Genomic DNA, 12,656 nt, shown 5'->3' with positions numbered 1-12,656 from the left:
GCGGCAGCGGCGGTGGCGGCGGCGGAGCCGGGCCCGGGGCCCGCGGCGGGGCCGCAGCCGGGGGCCGAGGAGATCGACATGTCCCTGGGTAGGTCCGCGGGCCGGGGCGAGCGGCGCCTGCCCGAGGCGGTGGCGGCACCGGCGGCGGAGCCGCGTCCGGGCGCCGCGGGCGGTTTCGCCTTGCACCCGCGGCGGCTGGAACCGCGCAGCGTGGGAATATCCGGGCGTGTGCAGGGCAGGGGGAGGCAAACTCGGGAAAAGTCCCGAAAACACCCCTGAAAGATTGCATGGGAAGGCGACCAGAGGGGAAAAAGCCCAAGAAGCAGCCTACGGGGAGGAATCCCGGCTTCAGGCCGGGCTCCGGCCGCCGCGCCGTGACTTCCGAGGGGAGCCTTACGTAAAGGAGCGCGCTGGCAACATACAGCCATGACCATATCCTCGGGTCACTCGGTGCGCACTATTTATAGCGGCGTGCTCGGGATGCTGGCCGTTCCTCCGGCCGGGGCTGCGTGGACGGCACATAAACAACTGCCCTTTTAGTAGCTCCGAAGGCCGGGGCGAAAGAGCTCGGTGGATTCTTGCGCCGACATCCCCACGGCGGGAGAAACGTCGGCCAGCACCTTTTACGATGGCGTTAGCTTCCTAACAGAAAGTTTGAGTCATTTCTTCCTAGAGGCGAGACGTTTGTCAGGGCTGGTAGGACATTTTTCACAGTGAACTCGGACTGAGCCTGTAGCTGATGCAAACTGATTTTTAGGGTGCCATGAGGGTTTACCCCAATAATGGTTCTGGCCCTTGATTCTTCATTTAGTTTTTTACACGGTGTTGCTTGCACACCTCTTTTTGGTCTTCTGGCATGTGGTGTCCCCCTTGTTTTTGCTGTCACCGAATGCTTCTCTCTGTCAGGCCTTCTGCGGTCCATCTCCACGTTCAACCCAGACTACCCCTAACTCAAGGCAGAGGAGAGAAGTGGAGAACAAGAGCCCTGGATATAAGTGATGCTTTTAGCATCAGGTGTTTGTTTCCTTACTTGAGTTAGCAGTCAAAGGTACCTGCGGGAGTTATCCTAAGGCCCCCCTACAAAATTAATTCTGTCTTGAGGTTATGACCTTATATGACCTCTCAGGATCCCTTCCAGCTTTGTATAGTGTTCCCCTATATTACTCCATTGAGCCCATCTGTTAATGGAGTAACGTGTCTGTCCCGGTGAGGAGCACGTGAGACCCACTCACTGAATGGCATCATGCTGCAAAAAAAGACGATTCCTCCTGCAGGTCACTGCGCTTTCTGCACTAACCAGCTGCCGGGAAAGGCTTGTCACATCGCCCTGACCGGCAGCGTTCATGTTACAAGAATTCCCTTACACAGCCTCAACTTAACCGTGTTGCCCACCCTTGCTTTTCCATTTTACGGTACATTTATGGGAGCAAAAGAAAGGGTAACGACTGATAGCTAAGCAAACAAGACCACTGAAAGCGGGTAGAGCGGGCAGCTGAGTATTCATCTCCTCTCCGCGCCCAGCTCTTCCTCGTCCTGCACCCTCGATGCCCACAGACACGTTTCAAAGCTGCCCGTGCTCTAAATAGCACGTGTCCCAAAGGCACGCGTAGCTGAGAGCACACGCGCGCTCRTACCGAGGGCATCGCACAGGCTCTCCCGGCACGCTGTCTTCCCGGCAGACTTGACGGAGAAATCCCAACGGCAGTCACGCAGGCTGTTCTGATACCTGCTCTCGTTCCCTCTGCCTGGCCTTGTGTTAATTTGGGCACAGGAGTTTCTGGATAGAGAATGACAAGCGACAACCGCTGGAGGTATGGTTTGCTCTTCGTGCTGATCACCCTTTGAAAGCTCGTAGCGCTTCGGTACTTCCACTCCAGTGATTCATTAGGGAGCTGGAGTCGCCACTGCCTGGGAAAAGGCCTGATTTGGACAGTTCTTTCCTTGCTAATTTGGCAAAAGCTAAAACATTCAGCTTGGAGCTTAATAGATGTGGTTTTAATACTGGCTAAGTATTTTCTGGAAGTTTTGAGGTTTAAAGAAGAAATTGTTTAAAAATTTGAATTATTGAGATGTCCCTTTCCCTTCGCCTTTCCCCTTCAGGCTTCAGAATAGCTTGAATTAAAAAGACCCTCTTGATTTCAAGCCGCCTTGCTGGGAACCGAGGGGCTTTGAGCCACTGTGGGACGGTTTCTTGGTAGAGCTATGCGTCTAGAAGCGGTTTGTGCATGGTCCCCATACCTCAACTTCCAGAGCTGCCTTTTAAAGAGAGGTAGAAGCTTTAAGCTGAAAGTGGCTAAATCACAGTGGGAAAAGAAAAAGTTACAGGCAGATCTTAAGATTCGTTATTTCATTCAGACTCTGCATCATGGGAGCTGCATCGGGATGGTGTCTTGCAAAGAAAGCGAGTAACATCTCTTAGTTCATGGAAGAGCCAAACAGAGTATGTTTTCCAGAACTGCATGAAGAGTTAGAAGCCCTAGACCTGTTCAGGGCAAACAGCAGCTCTTTTAGCAGGTGTCCAGGGTGGGGGAGTCCTGAGACGTGAGCAGGACGTGCTGGGTCCMTTTTGGTGTCCCCCTTTTGTGGTGATGTGGAGATGGTGACGCAGAGGTGAGAGGTGGCAGCACCTACCCCAGATGGTCAGAAAATCATGAGTCAAGTCCTGAAGCCTGTGGGACCTAAAATACAAAGTGCTACTGATATTTCTTGTGCATATTGTGTTTATCTGCTTACTGCTTTTTGAGCCCTAGAGGTTTATGGCTTCGAGCTTCATGCCGTACCCCTGGGGGCTGGAAACTCRCTTGGGGTTTTAAAGCAGCGAGGAGAGTCGTGGGGGCAGCTGGGTTGACTCCAGGAGCCGGGAGCGGAAAGGAGACCACCCCACAAGCTCCCGGTGAGCTGCGGGTGCCTGCAGGACCGTGCTGGGTGCTCCCCTTTCGTCACAGCAGCCCCGTGGCTCCGGGGCTGAAATCCCGCTGCTGCACGTGGCAGCTACGTGCCAGACGGTGCCACGTTTTCACATAATTCGCTGCACTCGAATCTCCAGCCCACAGGAGCCAAGTAAATTGATCCTATATTTTCTGAGCTAAGCTTAATCTTTTATCGCCGGGCCAGCGCGGCTCGCAGGACCGCAAGCTCCGCTTTTATAGAGGCCGATGGCGAGCACCGAACGGGCGAATGGATGCCGGTAAAAATTACCGGTTTTATGGGTTTCCCCGTTGCCGTTTCCGATCTAGACGACATCATAAAACGCCACAAGAAAGAGCAGAGCGATGCCCAGGCGGCAGGGAACAGGCGGAGGCAGCAGGTGAAGAACAGGAATTCGGCGTACGGCTACGGGCGGCCCCGCTTCCGCACCTGGATGCAGAGGAATTTGCAAGGTAGGTGAGCGCGCCGGGGCGGAGGGCCGGGCACGGCAGAGGCGCTTCCCTGGAAAACACATCTGCATAACAAGATGCAGCTCCTCAATCCTTTCCGGAGCTCGTTCCCGCGTGCGTATAATATACGCTCTGGCTCAGAATGGCTTTTCTCGCYGCAACAATAGAATATCAGGGCCCTTTCAGAGCGTAAATCCACCCGTTTCTCTCCCTTCCAGCCTCTCATGAATTACTGATTCAAAGCGACTCGATATCTGTGCTCTATTCCCTTTTGGCTTTGCATATTTTAATTATGCCTCTTCCTAATCCTCTTTTTCCCAGAACACGCTTAAAATACCCCTTCTGTAACTGTCTTTGATAGCTCAGTTATCGGAGCTAATTTGTCATTTTTGCCAACCGTGCTATTTTTGTGGTGTGTTGTTTTTTTTTTATAATAGCGTGTGATTGCACGCTAATCTAGGTTTGGTTCCACTAGCTTTTATCTGCCCCACTGAAATGATCTGCTGTATAAAATGCCATCTTTATTTCCCCAAATTTCTCAAAATTTTACGTTTTTAATTACCGTTAAAGCACTTTCACTGAAGATTTTGGTGGCTTTTTGCAGCGACGTCCCTGCGTTCCTCCCTTTGAGCGCGTACGGCACGTTCRGACAATAGGGCTGCCGGGAGCAGGTCCCGTGTGTCTCTGAGCGGCTTCCCACACGTGCATTCCCGTTCGCAACCACGTATTGCCTTACCAAGAACAGTTCCGGTTAGAACAGAATGCTCGTAATTTCCCTTTGCAAATTGATTTTTCTGCCAGAAAAGAAATATAGGATTTGATATTCATCCACGTTCAAGGGACTGCAGCATTCAGAGTCAGATAAATCCAATGGAATATTTCATCGGAGTTATTCCTTAGAAAGGAGAACTTTTAAATTCATTTATATAATGACTTTTGCTAATCTTAGTATTTCATAGGTTTAACTGAATTGGAATTCAGCCCTGCCGAGTACAGAGACCCGCGATGCTGTCTGGCGCTGATGTCGGCAGCAATTTAGGAAGCTCGGCACGGGCAGGAATTCAGCCTGCAGTTCCCTGGGGGCTCCCTTTGCTTCGGTCCCTGCTGAAACGAAGCCCCCCCGGGCCGAGACGTGATAAGCGTTATCAAAACGAGGATCAGCACAGCGCCGTAACGGCAGAGCACGGAGAAAGGCATTACGCTGATTAAAACAGCGGGAGAATTCATGCAAGCACAGTGCTGTTATCCCTCCTGGAATTTGGCTTAAACCATCCCGCTAAGCGGGGGGATGATGCCCCCACTGCTTTTTAAGGACAAGAAACTCCAATTTTAACTCTCCTCCACGGAGAGTCCGTCAGACACCGGGGCTTCTCCCAGGCCGAACTYGCAGAGGCGGCGCGGGGGTGCTCAGCACCGGGCGCCGAGCGCGCCGCATCCAGACAACGGGGCGGGGGGGGGGGGATTTTCCGCAGCTGCCGATGCCGTGGACTTCGTTCAACTGCTCTTTTATTAAAAAATACCCTCCAGAGCTTTTGCAGCGCTGGGGCCTGTGGCGCGTCACGCCGCAAGCTCCACGTGACGGACCGCGGCCTCGGTGCCCAGCTGGCCTGCGCGGGGGCGTCCCTCGGAGGCCGCGGGCCCCGCGGTTAGTTGTTCACGTTGGCCGAGATCCGCCTGAGCGCACTGCTGAGCAGAGGCTTGCTAACGTGAGCCGACTGGCGGGGGGGCACGATTTTTCTAGCCGGGGTTGCCTTTTGCATCCGTCCCTCCCATTGCACCGGGGAAATATCCGGGAAGGGCAGCTGAGCTCAGCCTCTCTTGTTGGAAAGAAAATGCCCTCCTCGGTTTCCAGGCGCGCTCCGGGGTGGCCGTGAACGAGAACGAGAAAGGGAAAAGCAACCTGCAGGGACAAAACCAGGCAGGAGCAAAGGGCCGTTAAACCCGGCGAGGTGACGTCTGGCTGCAGAGGATACCGGCTGCTGAAATTTGGGTGTTTTTCAGGAGAGCCTCATTTACGCACCTGCACTTTTCCTGCGGGCGACGTGCATCGTTTGCAAGGGTGCGACTTTACTGGCCCCCCCAGGCCTTGCGAACAGCATTGCGTTTTCCTGAGCGTCACCTCCTGGCACCTTCTGCCTTAATGAGCAAAGCTCTTTGTAAGGTGCTTCCCATGGGCATGTCCTGGTGCTTCTCGTTTTTTAGAGCCAGAATTGGTCACGTCACCTTTGCTTCTTTGCCTTGTATTCCAGCGCCAGCGTCCTGTGCCGGTGCAGACCTGCGTTACGCCCTGGGGCTAGAGCCTTCATTAATCACTGCGGTGATGCCCCGTGACGGGAATGTCACTGCTTCCCCAGAACGCTTCATTTCTAGTTGCTCCAAGTCATTATGAATTGCTGGGATGTAGGAATCGATGGTACAGGATCAATATATACGTCTAACCGCTCTGTGCTTTGCATCGCTGAGGTTCTGCTCTGTGGCGTGCAGGGTTTTAGCCACGTTGTGTTACTCCCCCCTGCAATTCACTGCTTTATGCCTTTTCTTTGACTGCGCCCATGCTAACGATTTATACAGCCCTGCGAGCGTGTACGCACGTTTCCCCGAGACAGCTCCTCGGGAAATGTCTGCTTAATTATGACTACAGAAGTTTATCGTATGGAGTAATTAGGCTATAATGCAGCGTGCTTCCCTCGGAAGGACGGAGTGCTTTCCTTTCGCTCGCCGCTTCGGGACGCTTAAAAATCACGAACAGACACGGGGGGGGGAAAAGTTAGATGTAAGAYGGGCTCTTTGTAGGTGCGTATTGCACCGTTAAAACGGCAGCAAAAGGCGCCGCATTCAATACATGCAGTAAGTAAGGGTGTGTCCGGTTTAAAGGGAAAAAAGGAGAGCAATTCCAGGCCAGCCTTCGCTTATCAAGTAGTACAGCGTGAGCTATTCCCGGCTGCCGTGGGTTGGTCTTCTGGAGGCTTGAGTCACGCGCGTCGCTGTAGCGAAAGCCTTCTCCGTTTCGCAGTTAATTCACAGCCCCGGGAGCTCTGGCAGCAGATTGACGGGTCTCCTGATGCGAGGGTTCCTGCCTGCCTGGGGAATCAGAATTGCGGAAGGCTCTTCTCTTCTGTTTTCTTTCAAATGAAATAACGTTTGTCAGTTCTACCTGTCGTAGTTATGTTAGAGGGAGACATTGGAAAGATGGATCGTTTTTTGTTCTGGGAAATTAGTTTCCTTTCCTTGAAGAAATTACTGTGCTTCCTGTGTCACTGTTTATATAGATACTTCTAGATCATACGAATTAACCTGGTTAGGGCTTGAAAAACTGCTTTCCTAAATCAAGTGGCGAAGGATGCTAAAACCAGTGTTTCCTTTCTTAGGACCTAACCGCTTCAGAAGAGGCTTTGGGCAACAACAGTACAATAGAAGGCAATTCAGGAAYACTGTGCCCGGTCCCAGGAGAAGAGCAGCTGCCGCGTTAAACGGAGTGAGCCCTCTAAATCGCCAGGCGTCCGCTCAAGAGGTGGGGGCAATAATGAAGGTACAGCTGTTCCCACATGTCATGTACAAATCAGCTGGATTTTATGATGCCGGATCACCCCAAAGAACAATCTGCATAATAAATRTACAGGCACAGGCTTTTATGTGCTTGCACATCGCATTTGTATGCATAGGTGAGCACGGCACGTATGCATATAAAACAGCAATTTTCCAGTTGGGTTTGTAAGCTTAAGACTCGGTATATTTTTTTACTGAATCTGTTCCAATGGGTTTTCCAAAAAAAAAAAAAAAAGGTCTTAAAAATGTGTTCTTAAAAGATTTTAAAATCCTTCCATAAAAACAGATTGCCTGTCATCTCATCTTACTATTAGCATTTACAGGAAGTGGGTTAAGATTCTCCATTATTTTTCCTCCACACAGAGCATTTTCCAAAGCCCGCTGAAGTCAGAAGGCAGCCTGTTGTCGACTTCATGGGGCTTTGGTTCAGAGCCATATTTTCACTAGTAAGTGGGTAGCCTTCCCCAGGGATGCCGATTCCCAGCGCCGTGACGGCTGTAGGTCAGATTGCCCGGGTGCTTCAGTGTAAAATGCGTTTTTTTTTTTTGTCATTCTTGGCTTTCACTTTTTCAAGCTTAAATTTTCAGGTCTTGTCTCTGCTCAAAAACACTTCAAAAATGACTGAAACATTTTCATTCGATTTTTCAGTTATTTTTAAGACCCAGGAGATGGGGAAGAAGATATGTGTTCACCATTAAAGTAATTCTTACAGCTTCCTTCTGAGTATCTCTAAAATTAAATTGGCTTGGAGTAGAAGGTGGAAATCCAGCAGGTAGATAGTCCTCTGTGAGAAGAGGTGTTTTTCTTCTGCCCTGGTGGAAATCTGCTCAGTTAGGATGTCATGTATGCTCCGTAAGCTTTCAGAAAACCCACCAAAGTGGTGAACCTGATGCCACATGAAATGACCRTCCCCTGAGAGTATAAATAAGAGAGCCCTAAACTGAGCGTGCATGAGCATGAAGTGTGGTTATTCCTGAAAAGACAGACTGCGATGACTCAGGTTATGTACTGAGCGTGGCTGGATATTAACAGAAAGTAATTAGTAGTTGCTAGGAGGCATAATTCTATGGTAGCTTCCATTTTGCAGAAATAAACCAAGTGGGAAGACCGTGGAAACACATCTTACTTAGTGGGTAGTAACAGAGCGATGGTGGTTGTCCCACGGAAATACTCTGGATAGAGTACGGAGCAGCTGTGCAAGGAACAGCAGGAGGACCTACACCCCTGAGCAGGTGTTTTCTGGTGTGCTCCGTACTCCAGAGCTCAGACCTGGCAATGTGCATGTCCAAATGAGAACGAGTCGGTGACCAAACAAAACCTGAGCCAAGCTATAAAGCTTGGCTTGTGCACAATTTGCACTCTGCAGACTTTTTTGTTGTTGTTGGTATTTCTGCACCGTTAGAACGAAATGTTCTTCCTGTTACTTGTATTCACATACATGGGAATTGGTGCACATATACCGCTTGTTGACAGCGGTATAGAACAAATCCMCATGTTGAAAAGAAACACTGCTCAGTAGCTATATTCCTGCTGTAAATGCAAAAGACCATGGAAGAGAACTGGTTTTAATAAATTTTAGCTAGGAATCAGTCTCCCATTAAGGAAATCTCAAAGGCGAACAACCCCCCCCACCATTTGCAGAGCAGAGTTGTGCTGTTTTAAGACTGCAAAAGTTGCAAAGGAGAAACAGTGGTGAGTGAAAATACAGGTAACGCAGAGCGTGCAGGGCCGGGCTAAAACCCCTTGGAAACCATCCCGAGCGGTGCCGAACGCATCAGTGAGCCGCGAAGGTACCGCCGCACCGGCAGCTCTCCAAACGCGCGCTTGGGAGCAGCTGAGCTTCCCCCTGGATAGGGCAGCGGGGGACGCTCAGATTTTCCAGCGGGGAAGGACGGTCGCTCCCCCCTGGCCGGAGACGGCGCGCCGGTGACCGCTGCGCTCTCGCCGCTCTCCCAGGGTCACAAGAGCGACGACGCTTTCGCCAAAAGCGGTAGCAGCGGGCAGCAGCTGGAGGCACGGAGGCGGCCGCCGCTGGGCCCCAAGGGATTCGGAGCAGCAGCTGCCGGCACCCACGCCGCGGGGAGAAGGTAAAAGCCGTGGTCACTCCGGCCTTTTTGGTTTGCAGCAATTTCCTGGGCGTCTTCTGGGGCTCCTCTGCCGTTGTGAGCCGCTGCGGCGGTGAGGGCACGCGGTGCGAGAGGAACACCCCGGAGGGTGTTGGGAAAGAACTCGGAGATAAAAAGCCTGTGTGCTCATGGTTAATAAGTTAATAAGTGAATAACGCTGATTTTCTATGAAGGCGGGAAATGTAAATTCCAGCCTGGTCCCAGCTTAAGGCATAGGCAGGGAGAGAGACTCCTTCACGCTGCAGCCCGGAGCCGTTACTGAGCCCGGCTCTCCGCACCCAGGCTCCTAGGCTCGGCAAACGAAACGCTTCCGAGCTAAGGCTGCCGCTGTTCCTCCTGGCTAGGTTTTGAGGCCGGCTGAGATCGCTGCGTGTCCTGGACCGCGGAATTTCAGTGCCTGCCTCGTCCCGCTCCCTGTGTGCTCCGAGGCGGGTTTGCAGCGCAGGTCGGAGAGTCCCTGCCCGAGCAGGGATCCGGGAAGGCAGGTGTCTGCGGCCGAAAGCGGTGCGGGAGGGGGTCAGAAGCTTCCTGCTGCTGTTTCTATTCGGATAAAATGGCCCGACTGTCAAAATACTTGGGCAAAGGAAGCTCAGGGTCGGTGTCTTATTCGCTTTGAGCGGAGGAGGGACCGAATGACCTCCAGAGGTCCCTTCTGACCAGATTTTTTTCTGGGATTCTATTCCGTGACGTTTTTAATAGAAATAGTTGAGAACAAACAAAAGTTGTTGTTTCGTTTGAGCAGGAAAACTAGTTCCACCGAAATTCTTTGGAGGTAGAAAAACCTGTTGGGCTGAACTTGGTAACATATATCTTAATTTGTTTTTTCGCGTGCTTTGTAATACCAAGCTCGGTCGGGCATTTCAGCGTTAGGCTTCAGGAGAGGCCTGGCGTCTCGCTCGCTGACGTCCTTTTCTCTCTCCCSCGTTCGCAGCAGGCCTTTCGTGCTGAACAGGGGACCAGGCTTCCAGCAGAAACGGATGCAGCAGCGCTACTCCAAGGCCAACTTCCAGAGAGGGGTCAGTATAGAGACGTCTTCTGTGCAACCTGCTGAACGTGACAACCCTTCGGTTTTACCAGCCCAGGCCCAGCTGGCTCTTTGCTTCCAGAAACACCTGGGAGAGGTGGCTGTTTCTAACAGCGAATATATTCCTAGGGACTTGTTGGCAGGGCAGGGCCAACAGCTCTTTTTATGCAGCTTAATATTCCGGCATTAAGCAAATTAAACCTGGACAGGTGAATAGAAGCAGGTCTTGTAGCTTGTATTTGCATTTCCCAAATGAAATACTCGAAAAGCAATTGCTGTTCCTGAGAGGTAATTCTTTAATTGATTTTCTTTTTTTATTTCACAGCAAATGAATGCAGTTGGAGACGGGAAACGACCGAGGATGAGAAGGTAATTGATGAAAAAGGCGCGCTGCAAGCATGACTTGCTCGTTAGCGCTTGAATCAAAGCTGGATGCGTTTCTCCGTCCTGGCAGGTGGCAAGTGAAACCCAGCCCCGGAGCGGTCCTGACGGTGTCTGTGGCTAATCCCCAGGCGAGCCAGAGCAGCGCGTGAGTAAACGAGGCGATTCGTTAGGACAGGAGCCCTACAAAAGCCGTCGCAAATCCCTTTAGCATCGCTGCAGCTTCGCTCCTTTGACAGCGAGAGCAGAATGAACGGTTCAGAGCCGAAACGGTTAGCAAACGGTGTCTCTGCTTYCGGCTTATCTGAAAGGAGGCTGTAATTACCTTGTTGTTTGCTCATTATCCAGGCTAATGGGGAAATGGGAGCGCTGTCAGGCCGGGCGCGGGAGCCGGCTGTGGCACCTCTGGACGTGCGGAGCCGGTGCGCGCGCCGGAGCCGGGGTAGAAGGAAGGCGAGAGGGGAGCGAGGGCGGGTGCCGACGCTTGCCGCCGCCAGCGCGCGAGCTGCCTTAGCCGCCTGGACGACTCCAGGTGCTCGAGGTGCTCTGTGCCTTCCCCAGGGCCGGAGGCAAGCGGCCGTTCCTGCGGAGCCCGAGGCCCCCGCCGCGGGCGGCCAAGCCCCAGCCGAAGGGAGTGCTGCTGCGGTTCAACTTCCGCGCCATGGCCAACCAGGTAGAGGAAAGTCGACGGGACGCGTGCGGCACCTTGCACCCTGCAGCAGCCACGTCGCTAATCTGTTAACGTCACGCTCAGGTTTTCAGCGCTGCCGGTTAGCTTTATTTAACGTAAGCCGGGAGGAAAATCCTCCAGGTTGCTCCCAAAACTGAAGGTGCCTGAGAAGACTGTTCAGCAACTTGACTCAGCCTAATTTTTCCCGTGCTGCTGGCCCCTCTTGGTCTGTCCTGGTGCTTGCTTGGAGCGGGAGGATGCTCCGGCTCCTTGTGAGCGGTCCTGGCCGGGGGAGGACGTTTCGGTGGTGCTCCGTGCGCTCCCTGCTCCTCAGAGACGCGCGACGCTTCCTCTGGGCTATGTTCCCTCTTTGCTTGGGTGACCTTCTCGGTGCCACGTTGTACGCTGAAGTACGGCCCCGGTACGGAGCAGGTCGGAAGTCCCGCGCCACCATCCATCGCTGGCAGCGCTTCTTGTCTGGATGGTTGGGTTTTCCTTGATGCCTGGTGCTCAGATGCCGTCTGCTTGCTCCTGTCCTTGCCGAGGATGCCCTGGCTCTCGGGGCTGGGCACTGCTTGGAGGTTTTCCAGCTGCACACAGCCTGTCGAGCTCCTCGTCTCCGTGTGACGGGTGGTTTGATTGACTAACCGGCTGCGAAGCGCCGTCCTGACTGATGGGCTCTAATCCATACCCCGCTACGAGTTTGGCCGTGCTTTGCCGTGAGACTCGGCACTGAATCGCTCTCCCTTTCCCCTGCAGACCAGCCTGACGCTGGATGAGAGGTTCTCTGGTCTGAGGAATAAGCGGCGCTTTACAGCGGCGAGGAACGCTGGCCGGACGGTCACCATGCCTTAGCACCGCGCGCTCGGCACGGGGACGGCCCGCAGCGGTCCGGGCCCCGGAACGGGCGGCTCAATACAACTCCATAGATTTCCTCCGAGATAGCTAATTTGGCAACGTGCCCTCTCCTTCCTTACACCCAGAGCGAGCGAGCTGAGCGAGGGCAGGGACGAGGCAGCCAGAAATGCAGGGCCAGGGCATGGGGCGGGGGGGGCCGTGCGTGGGGAGGGGGCATGAGCAGAGCCGAATGTGCTTCCCAGGGGTAGGGCGAGAGGAAAGGGGGGGAGCAGCTTCACGACGTGCCCGTGGAGCCCTTCCCTGGGTTGCGTCGCGAGCGAGCGCAGGATCGATGCCGCCGCGTCGGCTCTTCCGCCCTGTTGGGAAGCCGAACGGGGAGAGGAGCGTGGGAAGGGGATGCTCCGTTCCCCAGCTTCCACCCCAACGCCTTGTTTCTGGCACGGGCCGGGGTCCCTGCCCTAAAGTTTGCTGTGTACGACCCCGCTCCTGAAAACGTCTCTCCCTGCCCGCCTGGTCAGGCCTTGCGTTTCTGTTCCGGCCGTTCTGCCGGCCCGGTTTCGGGGATGGGGTAAGGAGTGCATGCTGTTGGCGTGGCTTTCCCTGCCGTGGAGCAAAGACAGGCTGCCCCGCTCCGGAGGAGCTTTTCCAGTGCTGCGGTACGTCTGCATTAGGGC

General features: G+C 53.5%; 1 protein-coding gene across 2 annotated transcripts; it reads left to right on the top strand.

Annotated features, from left to right (window-relative positions):
- Nucleotides 1-9: 9 nt before the first annotated feature.
- Nucleotides 10-12,161, top strand: LOC112966255 (UAP56-interacting factor-like). 2 transcript variants are annotated; one of them, XM_026066186.1, is made up of 9 exons: nucleotides 10-88; nucleotides 3,237-3,380; nucleotides 6,746-6,888; nucleotides 8,880-9,010; nucleotides 9,981-10,065; nucleotides 10,399-10,442; nucleotides 10,528-10,602; nucleotides 11,016-11,127; nucleotides 11,884-12,161. In XM_026066186.1, the coding sequence occupies exons 1-9, from the start codon at nucleotides 79-81 to the stop codon at nucleotides 11,977-11,979; spliced, it is 840 nt and encodes a 279-aa protein (XP_025921971.1). In that variant the 5' UTR covers nucleotides 10-78; the 3' UTR covers nucleotides 11,980-12,161. The 2 variants fall into 2 exon arrangements, with proteins under 2 accessions (XP_025921971.1, XP_025921969.1); XM_026066184.1 differs by having other exon boundaries at nucleotides 6,746-6,906.
- The last annotated feature ends 495 nt before the right edge of the window (nucleotides 12,162-12,656 follow it).

The sequence above is a fragment of the Apteryx rowi genome, unplaced genomic scaffold, assembly GCF_003343035.1.
Source record: "Apteryx rowi isolate R43461 unplaced genomic scaffold, aptRow1 scaffold_24, whole genome shotgun sequence".
Lineage (NCBI taxonomy): Eukaryota > Metazoa > Chordata > Aves > Apterygiformes > Apterygidae > Apteryx > Apteryx rowi.
Note: the sequence above shows the minus strand (reverse complement) of the source record. Positions and strands in the feature narration are given on the sequence as shown.